Source organism: Drosophila nasuta, chromosome 2R (genome assembly GCF_023558535.2).
Source record: "Drosophila nasuta strain 15112-1781.00 chromosome 2R, ASM2355853v1, whole genome shotgun sequence".
NCBI classification, from domain to species: Eukaryota; Metazoa; Arthropoda; class Insecta; order Diptera; family Drosophilidae; genus Drosophila; species Drosophila nasuta.
The window spans coordinates 2,913,038-2,934,735 of NC_083456.1; the positions used below are offsets into that span (position 1 = coordinate 2,913,038).

General features: G+C 39.1%; 2 protein-coding genes across 2 annotated transcripts; one reads left to right on the forward strand and one right to left on the reverse strand.

Moving 5' to 3' along the window:
- The first annotated feature begins 1,663 nt into the window (after window positions 1–1,663).
- On the forward strand, window positions 1,664–13,591 carry LOC132783862 (putative nuclease HARBI1). The gene is given in 5 exon segments (XM_060789156.1): window positions 1,664–2,030; window positions 11,718–11,802; window positions 11,857–12,229; window positions 12,232–12,282; window positions 13,151–13,591. Coding segments are annotated over 5 exon segments (1,317 nt in total).
- Window positions 13,592–13,714: 123 nt separating this feature from the next.
- Window positions 13,715–14,374, reverse strand: LOC132783863 (uncharacterized). Its single transcript, XM_060789157.1, has 2 exons — window positions 14,345–14,374; window positions 13,715–14,200 (listed from the first exon to the last, which is right to left on the reverse strand). The coding sequence occupies exons 1-2, from the start codon at window positions 14,372–14,374 to the stop codon at window positions 13,715–13,717; spliced, it is 516 nt and encodes a 171-aa protein (XP_060645140.1).
- Between the last annotated feature and the right edge of the window lie 7,324 nt (window positions 14,375–21,698).

Below are 21,698 nucleotides of genomic sequence, written 5' to 3' on the forward strand. Positions count from 1 at the left end.
TTGTACTATCTTTTCTTTATATTTTTTCGCTAATGTCTTGCGTTTTAAAATTTCTTTTTTTGATTAAAACTTATTAAGTATGAATTGATTTAGTTATTATTTAGCCAAAACAAGCCGTTGACCCCACAGTCGTAGGGGCCAAAGGGATCACCAGAGCCATGCTCTGATGCCGTGATTGTAGGTTGGGAGGGGACACTCATCACATAACAGCTGCGATGACCTACCCTACCTCTCTCCCTCCCTTTCTCTCTCACTCCCTCTTTGTCTTTTTTTTTATTTTTATTTTTGGAGACATTTTTGGATCTTTCTTCCGCTCAATTCTGATCTTCAATTAATAATAGTGCGCAGCGAAGGGAAGGTCTATTGGTATAAGCAAGACCACCACCCCTAGAGCCTTTTTTCGTTGCACGTTACAATTGTGACACACCATAATGCGCCTCAATAAATATAATAATAATATATACCAGAGCATTTTAATTCATTCAATCGAAAACATACCGTCACTCAGATAGAACCAGCTGTGCCGAGTTAACAGCACATGAGCAACGCATGCAGAGCCAATCGAGTTAACAGCGCATGTGCAAATTTAGGCGAAAGGAAAACAAAGCGAGTTAGCAGAGCCAAGACCTTGACCTAAATAAAAGCGAGAGTAAGAGGACAAACTCTCTCTCTCGTGATTAGAATCCAGAGTACGCACCTCTTTGCTGGCGAGTGTCAAGAAAAGTGATGTTGTCTTTTTTTTAAAAAAAGCTACAAAGTGCAAATAATGACCACAAGTTTCACCCCGCAGCCAAGGCATACTCTGCAAGTACGTTCAAGTTTGATGCTTGATACTTGTATACATTGACTCCAAAGTAGTATGACTACAAATTACTACAATCAACGCTAGAATAGTGTATATAGTGTGATTACATCTCGGTTTTCGATCGTTCGCGCAAGACACAGAATTCTTCCGTTAGCTGTAGTAGTGTGCCTACAACTACTACAGTCAACGTTAGACAGTGCGTACAGTGTGACTGGGCCAGTGTGATTACACGCTAGCGACCATTTCCCCCACGCTGCGCGTCTCGTTTTATATCGTTCGAGCGAAACACAGCATCTTCCCGTTAGCTGTAGTTGTGTCACTACAAACTACTACAGTGCAACGAAATCAGTGTGCTTACCCACTGACATCCGCGACACCCGCGCCGTACTCCTCGTGCTTCCTCGCCAAGCAGCCACAGCCAAACCCACTGTTCATATATTGATACGAGTATAGTGGTATTGTGTCTATCTCCGCCCATAAAACAATTGTACATTTCGACGTTGGACCTGAGGACAATCCCAGAAGTATATATTATATATAAATATTTTCGTTAAAAACAACTACTGTTTTTCCTTTTCCATCGAGATCTCCGCCCCGATCAGGTACGAAGATTGATCTCACACCTTGTGATACTCGATTCGTAGGGTTTTAGCAAATACAAATTTCGTATTTCGACCACTGGACAGCGCTAGTTACCCCGGCGTGACGGTTGTGACGGTTCGTTACAATATTAAAACCCAACTCAACCAAAACAGATATAACAAACTACAGACCGATCTCACTGAACTGGCGTGACTGGGACTGCTGTTCTCACCGGCGCAATCGCCATCATCTCAGAGAGCAGCCACCCTCATGGAGATGGCTTCTTCCCCTGCACCACGCGACGTTACCGTGGCTACCGACACAGACTCGTTTCGTTGTCGGGTGTGCCGCGGTATCCACGCACTGCGCAAGTGTCCCCGGTTCATCCAACACCAAAGAAGCGTTTCCGGGCAGTACTGGTTCCAACTGCCTGGCTCATCAGCACTCAGGGGGCACTTGACGCAACGATATACCGTGCATTGTGGCGAGGACCACCACACCAGCCACGTTCCAAGTGGCGGATGGCGCGACACCGGCATCCGTCGGCCCATTCACCAACGCATCAGTCCCGTGCCTATCCCCGCTATGACGCTGACAGTACTTCTCAAGGGCAAAGGATTAGGCATCTCTCACACCAGAGCGAGTAAATCGCAGCGGCACGAATATATAATTATGAACGTATGCACAGTGTGCATTGCACACCAAAGCGGAGGGAATTCGTTTCGACGGCGCTTGCCGCCAAGAACGATAAAATTAGGTTGCCCAGAAATTTGCTCATGTTCTACGCTGATGACGTCACATGTGATGCATGTGTTCAATTTGTGCCTTGTTGACATGTTAAATTACTATTTTTTGGCTTTTGATACCATATAATAATAATAATATAATATGAGAAGCAGTTTTTAACTTATAATCATTCACTTTTATTAAAAAAAATATTTTTAAAAAATCATCACATGTGACGTTTATGCGTTTAGCTGTTTATGCGCAATGTCTTTATTCATAGCAGTCATTTATTGTCATTCACACGTGCACTAATGTAAACAATGCACAGTGGTTCCGCAAAAGGCTAAAAATCAAAAAAAGTGCTAACAAAGAATAGAAAAAAATTGCACGCAAATTGTCTCTAAAATGTTCAAACTTCTTGATGGCAAACCGGTTTTGTCTGGAAATCTAACAGGACTTTCTAAAAATAGAATGCAAAACGTGATCATGTGTACATTTTTGCAGTGCAGCTGTACTAAGCAAGAATTTTTACAAAACAAAATTGCGATTCAAAGTGGTCAAACGTTTGTCATAGTGAGCCGATTTTCATTATTCAAAATGCATTTTGAAGTTTAAGGTATTTACTTTAAATGTATGTATATATTAGGGGTTAAATAAATCCAACAAATTTTGTAGTGAAATTAACAAATTCGATTTAATATTTTTTGTGTATTTTGTGAACGTGTTTTTTATGTTTACCTAAAGTTTTAGTTGAGTTCCCCCCCGATTCCCCTATAGATATTATGTTCATTGTATTACCCATAGGGTAGAAGGGTATTATAACTTTGTGCCGGCAGGAAATGTATGTAACAGGTAGAAGGAGGCATCTCCGACCCTATAAAGTATATATATATTCTTGATCAGCGTCAACAGCCGAGACGATCTAGCCATGTCCGTCTGTCTGTCTGTCCGTCTGAACACCTAGATCTCAGAGACTATAAGAGATAGAGCTATATATATATATATACAATAAAAACTATAGTAGTTATGATTCCTTAAAATTTGGTTACGATCAGATAAAAATTGTCGAAGTTATTAAAGAAATACTTTTGTATGGGCAAAAACGCCTACTTAAGAGGGGTCTTAGTTACTTTGGCTGACAATCTGGTATATTGTGCCGTCTATGGTATATTTTGAATGCGGTACTATATCGATATACCACATATACCATTTGGTATATTTTTAGTATTTTTGTATTATATTTGGTATATTTTGATAAATATACCGCAAAAAATATTGCTTTTATTCAAAATGGGTAGCGGGTATCTCACAGTCGAGTACACTCGACTGTAACTTTCTTACTTGTTACTTAATAAAAGTGTTTAGGTCAGCTGCAGAAACTTGACGATTTCTTCAAGGTCAAACCTGTCCAGCAGAGCCCCTGTGTTTGTTTTGCGTGTTTGTCTTCGTCTTTACTTGTGGTTTACATTGTGTATAAAACTTCGTAATATTTAAAAATTTTTGTTTTTAACTTTTAATTTCATAGGCGACATAAGTCAGTGTGTGTTCGCACGCCTACATATTTTTAATATATGGTGATCCAAAAAAGGCACACACGCTGGAAAATTACAAGTAATTGCTGATGTCCAACAAAATTTAATAAACAACGGCTTTAGAGATAAACTGAATGCGTGTATTCAACCAATTGAGTACATTTGCAAAAAAATTGTTGATTTTTGGATGCGTTGTAAACGTAAGAAATCGTTTATTTTACAATATGAGTCTGATTGGCTGACTACAACGCAAACAATTTTATTGAAAAATACAAAAAATGTACCCCAAGAAAATGCGGAAAGTGCTCCACGCGGCCGTAAAAAACTAAATTTTATGGAGTCTTCAACGAGGACTAAGCGTCGGGGTATAGCTCAGCTGGTCGAAATTGATGAGACCACTGTCTCTGCATTACGCAACGAAAACCAAACCCAAAATGTATTGCCAGCGGATCCCACAGAAGTAATTTTTCTTTTAATGGACACCGGAATGACCAAACACCAATATTTGTTGATTCGGAATTTTGTAAACAGCAAAATATTATTCGAAATTTTTCCTAGCTATCAATGCATTTTAAGCTCTAAAACAGATAGATATCCTGACAACATATCTGTAGACGAATCCTACGCAGAAGTCGAACTTCAAAGCTTGTTAAATAACACAGCCTCGAGAATACTTGAGCTTCAATCTAATGTTATTGAAACAATTGCAAATGATTATGTTGCAGACCAATTCGATTCCAGTTTAAAAAAGAGACGACCGAAGTATCAAAATCAGAGGAGAAATACTTCAAGGAGAAAATAAATTTTCTAATACCTACAGAACTATGTGTCCAAAAGAGAAAAATATTCGTTGAGCATACCTTACAATTAACTATGGTAGATGGAAAAGTTTGGAACGCTTTAAGTTTATCGCACTCCACTAAATGTTATATTTGCGAAGAGATGAACAATTTGAATGAATGTTTGGACAAAAAGGTATCAACAAAATATTTCGAGTTTGGATTATCTCCACTCCATGCAAAAATAAGATACTTTGAATACTTTCTTTACCTTTCTTATAAGTCAGTCATAAAAATGTGGCAAGCCAGAGGGCCCCAACAAAAACAAAAAGTTTTAGAAAGAAAGAGAGAAGTTCAATGGGATTTTCGAGATAAAATGAGCTTAATAGTGGACCAGCCTAGAGATGGTGGCAAAGGAACATCCAACGATGGCAATGTAGCGAGAAAATTTGTTTCGAATCCTCGGTTGTCTGCAGAAATTACAAGCCTTAATGAAAATTTGATTCATCGTTGTTCCACCTTACTGCAAGCTTTGGCATCGGGATACAAAATCAACGTACACAAATTTAATGAATATGCCCTCGATACTGCGAAAGGGTTAATCAAGGAGTATCCCTGGTACTATTTGCCTGCGACGGTTCACAAGGTGCTTATTCACGGATCTGCTATTATAGAGCACGCAATTGTTTCAATTGGAGAGCTCTCGGAGGAAGCTGCAGAGGCGAACAAGAAAGAAATAAAGAAATGCAGACAAATACACACATATTGAATTATTTGCTTTTACGGTCCGACCTATATATTACTGGGCAGAGAAATATTGAAAAAAAGGACAATTTAAAATTATTTCCCTCAGTTAATAGCTTGCTTGAGGAGACATCCTAAAATTTTTGTATAATTTTGTAGTTACAACCATTATAAATTTTGTTTAGTACTTAAATGGTTCATAATTTGTTATTGTTTCATTATTTCTTAAATTTTATTGTTTGGGGTTCATTGGTTGGCGGATTTTTTCAACTACAAACACTATTTACTTTCAGCCTTCTAATGCCATTAAAAGCATTTTTGGACGCGCTTCCATACAAGCAGAACCACAGTGCAATGGCAAAAGAGGAGCTGCTTATCGTATTAGTAAAAAAATATTTAATATTTAATACTCACTCATTTTTCTCATTTTCTTCTAATAACAACGTTAATAAAAGCACTTCATCTGACGAAAACATTTTTGCGAATAAAAAAACTGCGAATAAATTCGCCGCGGTGTGAACACACTTGCGATTTTGGCGCGGAACACATCACGCGGTTTATTCGCGCCGCTATCGCTGCGATTTATTCGCTCTAGTGTGAGAGGTGCTTTAAGCATACTCCCCACTGCGGCGATCTGGCTAGACAAGGGAAAACGACTTTCGAAACGCGAGTGCTTTTGGATCCGTGACATGTAAGCCGCATCATGACCGTAAGCTGCATCATGGGCCTCTACATCCCTCGCGTGAGCGCTGAAGAAGTCTGCACGGCGACGTTGCGCTTCAAGACATCACCCACTCTATCCAGATATAGTCGGGTATCCTCCCAAGTCAAGGCAGACTCCCCATTGTAAAGAATTCCACCAATATTGCAGGGGGGTGAAAGTTGATGCGCATTGTAGGTGAGTGGCACACTTTCCGTTCCGCCGACCCAAAAACACTCAATGCTTTTCGCTCACCCACAATGTGCTCACGCGTAAGAAAGCACTCAAGATCCAGTGCACTCAACTTCTCTCTCTCCCACAACTCTCCACTGCAGAGCCGAGCTTTGCAAGGGTACCGCGCTAGATCTGCAAAATGCCGTCGGCAGTGTCGACTTACACTTATTCTAAAGCGGTCACCCCCAACAACCCCTACTCTGTGAGGTTTGATTGCAATAACCCGAAAGTTGAAATATATGTATAAAATAGAAAACGCGAGTGTTATCATTGTGTTTGCGGGAAAGAGATTTCTTTTGTGGGATTTTCAGTGCCGCCACGAACACAATCCAAGTGCGGTCTTTTCGACTCTCTATCAAACGGATTTAATACGTTTTGAATTTCGTGATTTAGTTTTTGAAAATCTGGTAAAACTTCATGCTCTAACTCTGTGGTTTTACTAAGTCTGCTTCCACTATTGGTTGGTCATCGCAGCTTGAGTTTTTGAGGCACTCGAAGGCGGTTTGAATGCCGAGTTCGATGTGCCGAACTTGGAGTTTTTTAAATATTTCTTGAAATTTGGCTTGAATGAAGACCCTTCTTTCTGAAAGGCAGTCCTGATATACATATGTGCCCGGTAATTCTAGCATATCAAGGAGATAGCCTCCAAATCTTAGTCTGTAGTTGGAAAATCAAATTTTTATAAAAATATAATATAATAATATATATAATTTATATTTAGCGTCACTTGTGAGAATGTCAAATGTGAGATAATAACAAGTAAGAGAGCTACACTCGAGTCTGCTCGACTGTGAGATACCCGCTACCCATTTTGAATAAAAGCAAAATATTGCGGTATTATTTACAAAATATACCAAGACCCCCAGTAAGTAAGCGTTTTAGCTCATGCAAAAGTATTTCTTGATATGCCTCCTTCTACCTGTTACATACATTTCCTGCCGGCACAAAGCTATAATACCCTTCTACCCTATGGGTAGCGGGTATACAAAACTAAGCAAAACTACACTCCAATGGACCGAGAGGGAAACACACCAGCTAACAACAAAAGGAATCTCATATTTCACAGTGCACTATGGGCAAAAAGTCCCAAATTGCGGCATTTTTACCATTTTTTGAAGATAGACATGAAACTTGGTACATATACCTAAAAAATTAAGATAGAATTTCTGATTTTTTTCCAATTGGACCAAACCTTCCCTCCTGCCCACCTTACCATAAAATTGCAATTTTCGATTTTTTTTTCTGAAATTTTTTTTTTTAATATTTTAATGTAATATATTAAATAAAATTGTACTAAATGTATTTAATTAATATATTTTTAGCAAATTTGCATTATAAAGATGACTTGGGTTCATGAAAAATTAAATTAAAAATTAGTTAGAGCCCAATATTAAGTTTTGTGTCTCCATACCTTGATGCCCAGATAATAATTTATTCTTCCCAAAGCTCTTCCTTCAACTCCAGGGAATCCAGCCCGAGTATTTAAAATTCATTATCTGCGACTTCTACACATGCCCCTGTTGTTGGAAGCTCAATATCAGGAGATTCCAAAAGAGCTATAACATCTCTTGGTAGCAATTTTGTAATTTAATCTTTGGCGTTCCTTTAGATTTATTGTTGAAACAGTGGGCAGAGGAATCCAATGCTCTATTGAACACGTCTGATATGGTATTCAGCCGACTGTTTTTCCTTGCATGAGAAAGCTTATCGCGTTTGTAAAATGTTTTGCGGGCTTCTGACGCATTTTCACCGAAAGGACCTAGAGGAAGTACGGAGGTTTCCACTATTTGAAGCCCATGTACCAATACTTTATGCACAGTTGGAGACATTGGATACCAATCATAAGTTTCAACGTATAAGTTGAACGTTTTCGTACATAAATCTTTAAATTTTTCTTGGCATACTTTATATTCACATGATGCAGCAATTAAAATGAAATAAAAATTATTCAAAATGTTCTCGTTGAAATTTAAAATAGTTGATAACGTTTTGAGATCTACAAAAGCTTTTCTGGCGGTATTTCCATCATTACTATTGGCACTTCCATTTTGTTTAGGGTTGTCTAAGCTTAGACCCATTTCATCCCATAATCTACGTTGAATCCTTTTTTTTCGTAACGCAAGGTCATCTTTGTCTGAGCCTGTCTGAGGCTATCAGTATATTCCATATATATGGCTATCAGTATACATATGAAAGTTTTTCGATTCAATATTTCTCGTCATCAAAAGTGTGTTGGGCTTAGCACCACATAATGGGCAGGATTGGCATGAATTTGTACCAGTTAACTTATTTACAACTTTGCCATCTATTAAAGTCAAATGTGCTTCATATTTTACTATTATTTTTTGCTCTCCGCAAGTGTAGGTGTGGTCATCTAATTTTTTATTTGCTCTTCCAAGTTAGTTTTTCATTTTTATACATAAGTTCAGTTGTTTCCTAATAAATTTCATTTTAAGGGGTCGGCAGAATCTGACCGATTGAGGAGATGGATTTAACAAATTCATTTGGTTTTTGGAATCTATTAATTTCAAGGGAATTATTGTGGTTACAAACAGTGACTGATCTAATCCAACAAGCTTCTCCGTGTGAAATCGCTGTTTATATATACTTTGTCCTGTTGAGCCATCAAACCCGTAGCTGAGCAATTACATACGTCTTTCTGCATTTCAAATATGCGGTCAGCAGAATGATTCAATAAATTCTGAAGTGATACTTGAACTTTAGATTCAGAATAAGTTATTTTATCTTGTTCTGTTCTGTATTTCAATTTCATTTTTGTAACCTCCGAATAAGGGGCATAAATATCGCATCCATGGAGCTTACTTATGGCTTTTATATTAATGTATTGTCGTTTTATTAAATTGTTTTCAATTAAAAAGGCTAAAGCATTTTCAGGACTTATTTTTGTCACCTCTTTCTGCTTAAATTGGTTCGTTATACCAGCTATATTATCTCTATTCAATGCTTTTTGCAGTAGATGATAAGTGTCGCCCGTTTTCAACTTTTTGGCCAATGTTGAAGTTGCATGCCACAACAGTGGCATGGAATCTTCGCTTTTATTGACCAGATCAGATGCCAATTTTCGCCCTAACCTTGGTCCTGACTCAATGTATGTCAAGCGTTTGCAGCCAGACGTTTCGCGTGGAATATCATCTTTAAAAACGCTTTTCTTTAAAACGGTCGACCATTCTGTTGCATTTTGGCGAATTAGTGGTAATGAATCCAAAGAGTATCCTGAGTCTATCTCAAATTATGTTTTGCTTGACATCATTTAATTTAGACTGATTAATATTTTGCAAAACAAACTGCTGCACAGCAGCTTGTAGGCGGTTGTTGTCACTCCAAACATCAAGCAACGTTGACTGTAAAATTGTAACTGCAACTGCAATATTGCCCTAAATTGGGCAAAATCGGGCAAAAATGTTAACAGTTTGGTTAATAACATTCAGCTTTAAAATTGCCTTGCCTAGTCTCACAAGTTACACTCCACAGAAACACAGATACATTTGTTAGCAGCGGCCTAAAAACATACCAACAACACATTATACGATTGGACAATATAACACATGTATAAAACATTTAGTGCTAATAATTAATTTTACCTTGACGATTAAATTCCATATCAAGAAAAAATCACCCACTCTCGCGCCAAATTCTTTTTTTAGAGTGGCCAGATTATAGTCTTTAAATATGGACGAATAACAAAATACCAGCGAAGTCTAAAATTTTTAAAATATGTTTCAGTATTCTTGAAGTTTTCTAATTCAAGAAATAAAGTCAATTTAATAATACCGAGCACAAAAAAGTAAAAATGGGACTTTTTGCCCATAGTGCAGAGGAGGGGTCTCAACCTGGCCTACTGTTATATAGTTGCCGCCTCCTACAAACTCATAAAATATTTTATTTTTTTAGGATTATGCAGTACATGTGTGAAATAAGTGATATAATTGGCGGGAGCTTAATAAGTCGGATGACATTGTCCGAATCTTCTGGAACAGTAACGGCATTTAAACATTTAGTTGAGAATTTATTTCAGGGATCGCCAAAGCCCTAAAATTATTATCTAAACTATCTGTCTGATCCCGTTCTTCAAAATTTCCCTCAGCTTCTATGGTCCTTCTAAGCACGTCTTCCAAATCCTCTAAAATATTATACTTGCTATACCAAAATCCAATAGATTCTAGGTTGGCTGCATACACGCTATCACAATTAACACTAAGCAAATCTACCTGTTCATCCCTCCACGGAAAATACAACATTAAAAGTTCCCTAAAATAGTCCTCTGTGTCGACATTCAGATTGAACTTCCTAAACCTAATAATTGCTGGTTTGGTTCGTTCCCAAATGAAGCCACTACCATCGCGAAGAGCCTGAATTGAGTTTCCTAGGACCTCGTTTTCTCCATCACCACCGTCATCTGCATCTTGACGTGTTGACCGACAGGAGATGATCTGGCCGCTGAATACAATGATCCAGCATTCCCAAAACATAAATATCAGTATTTATTCATATTTTGGAGCTGTTGTCTAGATTTGAGCATTCGAACTCTGTGCTCTGGTCGTGAGGTATTTATGTAAACTTCTGCGTTGCTAGTCTCAGACAAACGCATTACTAGACTATAGTAGTACTTTATAGGGTCGGAGATTCCTCCTTCTACCTGTTACATACATTTCCTGCCGACACAAACTTATAATGCTATAAAACGCACACAGAGTCGTTCTCTCTCTGATCAGCAGGCCCTCACCTTAGAGACTTACCTCGTGAGGAACTAACTAGTTCGGTGAGATCCGAAATAATCCACATTTGCACGATCTCTTATCTAAAAACAACAGACAGCTACAGATGTCTTAAATATTTGTTTTAAACTTACCGGTGTTACGAAACTCCAACCGCTGAATATTTCTGGCTGGGCTATCTGACATCGCCTATACACAACCCGATTGTTGATTCTTGGGTCTTTTATATATATGACATAATTTAGGTTTAAACAGGTAAAAGTACGATAATATCCACAATAATCAATATGGTGAAGTAACGGCATTATAATTATATCCTTTAAATATGGGATTGCGACTTCTTTACAAATTAACTACTAGGCTCCGCATCTACTAGGTAAATACCTAAGTCAGAGGATCTTATAGGCTCAGTATAAAAGTTCCGTACATTATTTAATCGTCTTCCTCTAAATTTATCTTCCACAATTAATTCTATTGTAATCGGAAAATATCCTTCAATGTAACAATAATTGTTAGGTTCCTTGTGGATTAAGGTACTTTTTTAAATATTATTAATTTTATTTTTTCGGATCCTAATCTGTCGTGAATAGGTTAATTATGTTCTTCATCAATTCTCCGGTGAATGTGCTCCGTTTCCACCGTTTCTTTTACAGTAGTAAACTATCAGGCATGCTCCGGTTTTCACTTTTCGTTTTGGGACCAAAACCGAGATTTTCGTTTTTAGGTGCTCCGGTTTTCACAAGTTTTTAGTTATCTTTTTGCTATCGAAACGTTTCATTTCTCATCATTTCTTGCTGCCGAAACAGCTGATTTGAGGTTTGGTCCGCAGCAAACAACGCGAAAAAATGCCTTTTTTATTTTCAATTGCATCTTTTTAAGCCAAAAGAAAGCAAAAGTTATTTGACTTAAGAAAATCTAAGCAATTAAGATGTAATACATGTGTTTTTAATATGTCTGACGACCGGTAAGTCACATTCACAACATTCAAAATTTTGCCTCTAATTTATGTTTATTGCAGATTTGTCCAATCATTTTGGATTGATAAAGACACTTTTAAAAACATATTGGAGACAGTCAAGCCACATTTAAAAGTAACGACACTGTCTCACTCTATGCAATTGACTTCTGTGTTGCGATATCCTGGATGTTATCAGTTCTCAATCGCCAAGGACCACCATATAAATATAGGACGAAGCACATTTGGGAAAATTCTCCATATATTTATTCCGTTGCTGGACAGGCTTCTTTGTCAGGACACAATTTGCCTTCAGATGTCTAGCCAGCAAATGCGGAAATCTAGTGAATACTTCTTTAGCAGACATCAACTGCCAAGAATAGTCGCCTGCGTGGATGGAACTCATATAAAAATAGTGAAACCTCTGTTTGTTTGTCTGCCTCTGTTTTTTTTAACAGAAAGGGCTATTACAGCATGAACGCCATGGTTGTAAGTAGAATGTCTAAATCATAGCTTGCAAATAACTGTCGACCGTTTTTTTTGTTGTGCTCTCGTTGCGAGCATAACCGAAAAAGTTCGTACTCTTTCGCTCTCGCTCTCGCTCTGAGCAAGAGACTTTTGCTGTCTTCATTTCTGTTTTCTGTTGAGCGCTTTTCGTTGAGCTCTTTGTATTTCGGTCGTTCAATGAGCAGTGCGTAAAGAGCGGAACGAGAAACGCTCGCACAAAGAGAGTCAGCAAAAGACCGATTGACCGAAAAACTCAACGCAAACGGTCTTCACACTTACTTTCGTTGTTGTTGCGTTCGTTTTGCAGACGAAATACAGTAGAATCCGGTTATAGCGACTTTCAAGGGACCGTCGTTATATCCGAAAGACCCACTAACCAAAAGAAGAAAAATAAAATTTTGTTTATTTTATAGTTGCCATAGGTTTTTTAAATACAATTAATTAATGTTTTAATCAATTTAATTTGTATGGGTCGTTCGAGTTTTCGTCACTATAAGCGGCTTCGTTATAACCGGATTCTATTGTATTTCGTCTGCAAAACGAACGCTTCAAGATTTGCTTGCCTATGCGTGTGAATGTATACCAATACATACGCAAAAGACTTTTATTTTCACTGAATACGACAAAACGGTCTTGGAACAACCGAAACAAAACAGAATAGAAAAAAAGGTTGTGGTCTGAGCGCGAGCGATCTTATTCAAGAACCCATAAAACGGTTGCTCTCTGAGTCTTTTCGTAAAGTGTCAGAGAGAGACACTTATTTGCGGACAACGAGAAACGGTCGACAGTTATTTGCAAGCTCTGGTCTAAATTGGTTATAGTTACGTTAAGATTTTACTTTTACCTACAGGTTTGCAACTATAATATGGAGATTATCGCTATTGATGCGACGCACACCGGATCCTGTCATGATTCTTTCATTTGGAATCATTCAAGCGCCAGGGAATATTTGTCGAGAACAATTAATGAATATTTCGTTTTGGCAGATTCTGGCTACGTACAGGAGAGTTTTGTGTTAACTCCCTACTGGAGCGCAGAGATTGGGACGCATCAGCATCGATTTAATTTAAGAAATGCTGCAGCCAGAAACATAATAGAACGAACAATTGGTGTTCTTAAAAGCCGTTTCTATTGTTTACAACGATGCTTAAATTATCAGCCCAATTTTTGCTGCCAAATTGTTAACGTATCCTGTGCTTTGCACAACATATGTAGAAGACGGAATTTGTCAATAAGTGACGACTTTCAATTGGAGAATATTGAACATGCTATGAATGATATGAATATATGACATTGAAGGAAATGATGACGGCCATCTGTACGCGACGAAATTGCTCTATCTCTGTCAATATAACAAAATAAATAAACAAATTATTCATTTTAGTTATTAAAATGTATTTATTCTTATTTTTTTTTAAATTTGTTCTAACTTTAAGAGTAGCTCCTTTTTTAAATTCAAGTCTTCTTGTCTAAGAGTTTCCATTTTTTGGAAATGCTCCTTTTTTAAATGCAAGTCTTCTTGTGCAAGACTTTCCATTTTTTGGAAATGCTTGGACATTGTTGAATTAATTAACTTCATTTCCTCAACTTGAGCTACGCACAGACTCTGCAAATCAACCTCAGCAGCTGTGCGGCGACGCTTGCGGCTCGGTTCCTCCTCTTCTGTGGCTATCTCCTCGGCTTTTTCCTTAGCCACCTCTTCTTCTATTATGGTGGTTGGTGCTCCATATGCCACAGCACCAACTCCCTCGACCATCTCAAAGAGCCCGCAGAGCTTTGCCACGTCCTCCTCCATGGCTGTCAGCGGTTGCTGGCAGTAAGGACCCCCGCCCGTAACCCTGACCTCTGCCTTATTCTGGGCAATTTTCTTGCGAATATTCGCCTTCCAATCGTACCAAACCTGGAATGTAATATTATAAAATATATTAGTTTGTCATAATTCTGGGGATACTCATAGCTTTTTCCAGCCCGCAACATCTTAAATTGGAGGCCCAATTGCGTTCAATGCACCGGCAAGCTCGCTCCATTTAGCTTCTGCAGCCACACGATAGCCTTTGGCGAATCCACGCGCCATACTTTCTTTATCCTGCATAAAATTAAGAATGACTTCATCCTGGAATGTTGATTTGTGTTTTCCCTGCAAACAATATATTAGTATTTTGGTTTTTTTATAAAAATAAACTTTTTTTTACTCACATTTTTAAAATTCAGTTGAACGGCAATCAGCTGTTCCCCGCACGGTCAGCTAGTGTTTCGCCCACTTCCGGTACCAAGCCTCTGATCTTCGTTACGAAACCTCCGTCTGATCTAAGACCAAGGTTGCTTTCGTATCAATCCCTCGGCTGCCAATTGTTACTCGTTCGCAAAGAAAAATGGCACTCAATGTAGTAGACTCAGCATTGACCAAGTTCATCGCCGCGACTTATCGTATCAGTCACTTTGCGGCGCGAGTCAACAAGCCTTCTACTGACAGCCCATCCCTGTACACGTGTCAGGTCCGAAGGGACCAGATGCGTGCCTTGTGGGAAAAGGTCAAGAGGGAGTACGAGCCTTGCTCCTGCGTCATGTCGGATGAGATGACGACAGACGAGTTGCTTACTATTCAGGCAATGTACGATTACTGCTATCTATCTCTACGAGAAGTGTTCAGCTCAGTTAAGTGAGCAGATAGCTGATGCATCCCAGGCGCTCACTCCCCGTACACCCGTACAACCGCAAGCCGTACAGTTCATGTCCCTATGGTGTCGCTTACCTCCGTGCGACACCGAAGTTTTCGGAGGCGAGTACACTCGCTGGCCCACCTTCCGGGACTTATTCACGGCTATATATATTAGAAACCCGAGACTGTCGAACTCCTACGATCGATCCTGTGACAGGACCCCCCTCCAAGTCTATTTCAGTTTTTTCGGCTCAACTGTCCGTCGAGGGCACCTCTAAGCGCAAGCCTTTATTAGGCCCCCACTCAAACTCTGATTTGTCCCCTTCGGCTCAACTCTCCGTCGAACGAACCTCTAAGATCGATCCTGCAATAAAACCCCACTTGAAGTGTATTTCGACGCTTCGAAGATCGAAGCGTGCCTCAGTTCGCGCCCTCTGTCTCCTATATCAGAGGATGTGAGCGACTTGGTGGCCCTTACTCCCGGTCATTTCCTGATCGGCGGTCCGCTACTCTCCATGGCGGAGCCAGAGTCCAGGGAGGATGTGGAGTCCATCCGCAATCGCTGGCAACGGCTCAAGGCTCTCCATCAGCATTTCTGTGTGCGATGGAAAAATGAGTATTTGAAGGAGTTGCATAAGCGGAATAAGTGGCAGTCACCCTCACGCGACCTTCCGATCGGTGACATCAGAGAGGAGAATATCCCACCACAAGAATGGCGCCTTGGGCGTGTGCTGACCACTTGCCCGGGCGCAGATGACAGAGTCCGTGGGGTGGACATCCAGACGTGTCGTGGTGTTTTCCGCCGACCAGTTGCAAAGCTGGTCCTCCTTCCAAGGGGACCCACGCTCTGAATCTCCCACTCTTCTCTCTACTGCCATCCACTATCCTGTGATTTCTCATCCGGCTTATGCAACTCATACCGTGCCATTTTTCATTTAATCCATTGTTTCTATTTTTCTCTTCCATTTGTTTTTCTTTTTTTCTTGTTCTTTTTTTTTATCCCATTACAGTTCACCATGGCGTCCGCCAGAAGCTAATCCTGCTCCATCTCCGACGAGGTGTGCTTGAGAAGGCTCTTCTCACCAGCGCGCCCCAGCGCCCAGCGGGGTGGGTATGTGCCTCCCGGCACAAACTCGTTCCGCTGTAGGGTGTGCCGCGGTGTCCACGCACTGCGCAAGTGTCCGCGTTTTGCCCAGCTAACGCCAGAGAAGCGGCTCCGGGCAGTACTTGTCAATAAGTACTGTCCCAACTGCTTGGCTCATCAGCACTCCGGGGGCACTTGCCGCAGCGGTGGACTGTGCAGGAATTGTGGCGACGACCACCACACCATGGCCCGTGCCTAGCCCCGCCATGACATTGACGGCACTACTCCAGTGCAAGGGAGTGAGTATTCTCCCCACCGCGGCGGTCTGGCTAGACACGGGGAAGACGGCCTTCGAAGCGCGAGTGCTCTTGGATCCGTGCTGTTCAGTATGCCGCATCAGCGAGTCGATGGCAGTGGCCATGGGCCTATCAGTCACTCGCGTGGGCGCAGAAGGAGTTTGCACGGCGATGTTGCGCTCCAAGACGTCACCCATGAGCAGGGAGGTCGTCTTCAAAACGGATCCGCAGCTGCAAACAACGACGCCCACCAGGACTGTCACACCAGCCGGGCCCAGTTTTTTCAGCAACCTTGTGTTGGCTGACAAGCACTGGTTCCGCTCAGCATCGGTCTCTGCAGTCTTGGGGGCTGACGTGTACCCGGATGTAGTGCTGCCAGGTATCCTCTCCAGCCAAGGCGGACTGCCTATGGCACAGAACTCCACCCTCAGCACCCTGAAAAGCACTCAAAGCTTTTCGCTCACCAGCAATGCGCTCACGCGTAAGAAAGAACTCAAGCTCCAGTGCTCTCAACATCTCTCTCTCTCCCACAACTCTCCACCGCTGAGCGCGGCTCGGTAGTAGATCGGTAAAATGCCGTCGGTAATATTACTAGGTCAGTGCCAAACCACGACTCTTAAGCCACGGTATAATCACCCCCCAACGCTCAACGATTTGTACAAAACCCTGAAAGTTAAATACATATATTATTTATTAGTGAAAAATGCGAGTGTTTAATTTTTACAACGGAAAACGGGAAAACTCTGGACTTTCCAGCGCCCCCACATAATCAATCTTGTTTAAACATTATAATAAATTTACCGTTGTCACGTATTAAATGTTTCGGTATAAGTAGAATAATGGAACATAAATAAAATGAATATATATATTCTTATGTCCTTCCATACAAAAAGAGTTTCGGATATTATCCTGCTTTTCACATGCAACATCATGGAATTATTTTTAGCTTCCTGTGGTGCATCATTTCCAGAGAACGTAAAATATCCAATTCCTCGAATTGGTTTAATAAGTTTTTCCAAATATTAATTTTTGTGTTTGTATAAATAAACTCTTTGAAAATACATATGTAAATAATTTTAAATTTGAGACCATTGGGACTCTCTTTAAGACTAAGCATCACATTGGTTTCTCCACAATTTGATGGCCCAACAATTAATGCTCTAATTGTATTGGGTAGCAAAACACTATATCGAGGTTGTTGATTATTCTGTCCATGTCCACCAACCTCAATGTTTAGTACTAGTATGCTTTTCTTTTGTCTTAAAAACGCATGTTAGAGAGAAGTACTTCATTCAATGGGAAACGTTGGTTGATTGAGGTTGCTAAAAAATTACCAAACGTTTTTATAATTTAACTAGTTCGAACTCAAAACTGAAACTCTTGTAAAAAATATAATAGACTCTCTACCTTTTAAGGCTCATATACCCGGATACAATTACTACGGACCTGAAACAAAGTTAGGGAAACGATTAGCACGCGGTGACCGTGGAATCAATGCTCTGGATGAAGCGTGTAGAGAGCACGATATTGCGTAAAGAGTTGAGTGAACGTCATAAAGTTGACTTTCTTTTAATTGAAAAGGCTTGGAATGGTGTAAAACCGTTAGACAATAGTATTGGAGAGAGAGCAGCAGCATACTTTGTAACTTTGTATAACACATGTACTAAACATTTAGTGCTAATAATTAATTTTACATACCTTGACGATTAAATTCCATATCAAAGCTTTTTGTTTAATTTACAATTTAAAGATAAAACTCACAGAAAAAACAAGTAAGAAAGTTAGAGTCGAGTGTGCTCGACTATGAGATACCCGCTACCCATTTTTAATAAAGGCAAAATAATGCGGTATCATTTTCAAAATATACCGAAAATACTAAAAATATACCAAATGGTATGTTTTGTATATCGATATAGTACACCATTCAAAATATACCATAAACGGCACAATGTGCCAGATTGTCGGCCAAAGCAACTAAGACCCCTAGTACGTAGGCGTTTTTGCCCATACAAAAGTATTTCCTTAATAACTTCCACAATTTTTATCTGATCGCAACCAAATTTTCAGGAATCATAACTACTATAGTAATTATGGTATATACAACTCTGGCAACTCTAGCTTTAAAATTAGGCTTGTTATTTTTTTGATTTGCGGGGGCGGAAGTGGGCGTGGCAAAAATTTGAAACAAACTTGATCTGTGTGCAAACATAACAAATTGTAGCTCTATTTCTTATAGTCTCTGAGATCCAGTGTTTCATACGGACGGACGGACAGACACACAGACGGACAGACGGACATGGCTATATCGTCTCGGCTGTTGACGCTGATCAAGAATATATATACTTTATAGGGTCGGAGATGCCTCCTTCTACCTGTTACATACATTTCCTGCCGGCACAAAGCTATAATACCCTTCTACCCTATGGGTAGCGGGTATACAAAACTAAGCAAAACTACACTACAATGGACCGAGAGGGAAACACACCAGCTAACAACAAAAGGAATCTCATATTTCACAGTGCACTATGGGCAAAAAGTCCCAAATTGCGGCATTTTTACCATTTTTTGAAGATAGACATGAAACTTGGTACATATACCTAAAAAATTAAGATAGAATTTCTGATTTTTTTCCAATTGGACCAAACCTTCCCTCCTGCCCACCTTACCATAAAATTGCAATTTTCGATTTTTTTTTCTAAAATTTTTTTTTTTAATATTTTAATGTAATATATTAAATAAAATTGTACTAAATGTATTTAATTAATATATTTTTAGCAAATTTGCATTATAAAGTTGACTTGGGTTCATGAAAAATTAAATTAAAAATTAGTTAGAGCCCAATATTAAGTTTTGTGTCTCCATACCTTGATGCCCAGATAATAATTTATTCTTCCCAAAGCTCTTCCTTCAACTCCAGGGAATCCAGCCCGAGTATTTAAAATTCATTATCTGCGACTTCTACACATGCCCCTGTTGTTGGAAGCTCAATATCAGGAGATTCCAAAAGAGTTATAACATCTCTTGGTAGCAATTTTGTAATTTAATCTTTGGCGTTCCTTTAGATTTATTGTTGAAACAGTGGGCAGAGGAATCCAATGCTCTATTGAACACGTCTGATATGGTATTCAGCCGACTGTTTTTCCTTGCATGAGAAAGCTTATCGCGTTTGTAAAATGTTTTGCGGGCTTCTGACGCATTTTCACCGAAAGGACCTAGAGGAAGTACGGAGGTTTCCACTATTTGAAGCCCATGTACCAATACTTTATGCACAGTTGGAGACATTGGATACCAATCATAAGTTTCAACGTATAAGTTGAACGTTTTCGTACATAAATCTTTAAATTTTTCTGGGCATACTTTATATTCACATGATGCAGCAATTAAAATGAAATAAAAATTATTCAAAATGTTCTCGTTGAAATTTAAAATAGTTGATAACGTTTTGAGATCTACAAAAGCTTTTCTGGCGGTATTTCCATCATTACTATTGGCACTTCCATTTTGTTTAGGGTTGTCTAAGCTTAGACCCATTTCATCCCATAATCTACGTTGAATCCTTTTTTTTCGTAACGCAAGGTCATCTTTGTCTGAGCCTGTCTGAGGCTATCAGTATATTCCATATATATGGCTATCAGTATACATATGAAAGTTTTTCGATTCAATATTTCTCGTCATCAAAAGTGTGTTGGGCTTAGCACCCATCCTGCCATGGGCAGGATTGGCATGAATTTGTACCAGTTAACACATTTACAACTTTGCCATCTATTAAAGTCAAATGTGCTTCATATTTTACTATTATTTTTTGCTCTCCGCAAGTGTAGGTGTGGTCATCTAATTTTTTTATTTGCTCTTCCAAGTTAGTTTTTTCATTTTTTATACATAAGTTCAGTTGTTTCCCTAATAAATTTCATTTTAAGGGGTCGGCAGAATCTGACCGATTGAGGAGATGGATTTAACAAATTCATTTGGTTTTTGGAATCTATTAATTTCAAGGGAATTATTGTGGTTACAAACAGTGACTGATCTAATCCAACAAGCTTCTCCGTGTGAAATCGCTGTTTATATATACTTTGTCCTGTTGAGCCATCAAACCCGTAGCTGAGCAATTACATACGTCTTTCTGCATTTCAAATATGCGGTCAGCAGAATGATTCAATAAATTCTGAAGTGATACTTGAACTTTAGATTCAGAATAAGTTATTTTATCTTGTTCTGTTCTGTATTTCAATTTCATTTTTGTAACCTCCGAATAAGGGGCATAAATATCGCATCCATGGAGCTTACTTATGGCTTTTATATTAATGTATTGTCGTTTTATTAAATTGTTTTCAATTAAAAAGGCTAAAGCATTTTCAGGACTTATTTTTGTCACCTCTTTCTGCTTAAATTGGTTCGTTATACCAGCTATATTATCTCTATTCAATGCTTTTTGCAGTAGATGATAAGTGTCGCCCGTTTTCAACTTTTTGGCCAATGTTGAAGTTGCATGCCACAACAGTGGCATGGAATCTTCGCTTTATTGACCAGATCAGATGCCAATTTTCGCCCTAACCTTGGTCCTGACTCAATGTATGTCAAGCGTTTGCAGCCAGACGTTTCGCGTGGAATATCATCTTTAAAAACGCTTTTCTTTAAAACGGTCGACCATTCTGTTGCATTTTGGCGAATTAGTGGTAATGAATCCAAAGAGTATCCTGAGTCTATCTCAAATTATGTTTTGCTTGACATCATTTAATTTAGACTGATTAATATTTTGCAAAACAAACTGCTGCACAGCAGCTTGTAGGCGGTTGTTGTCACTCCAAACATCAAGCAACGTTGACTGTAAAATTGTAACTGCAACTGCAATATTGCCCTAAATTGGGCAAAATCGGGCAAAAATGTTAACAGTTTGGTTAATAACATTCAGCTTTAAAATTGCCTTGCCTAGTCTCACAAGTTACACTCCACAGAAACACAGATACATTTGTTAGCAGCGGCCTAAAAACATACCAACAACACATTATACGATTGGACAATATAACACATGTATAAAACATTTAGTGCTAATAATTAATTTTACCTTGACGATTAAATTCCATATCAAGAAAAATCACCCACTCTCGCGCCAAATTCTTTTTAGAGTGGCCAGATTATAGTCTTTAAATATGGACGAATAACAAAATACCAGCGAAGTCTAAAATTTTAAAATATGTTTCAGTATTCTTGAAGTTTTCTAATTCAAAAAATAAAGTCAATTTAATAATACCGAGCACAAAAAAAAAGTAAAAATGGGACTTTTTGCCCATAGTGCAGAGGAGGGGTCTCAACCTGGCCTACTGTTATATAGTTGCCGCCTCCTACAAACTCATAAAATATT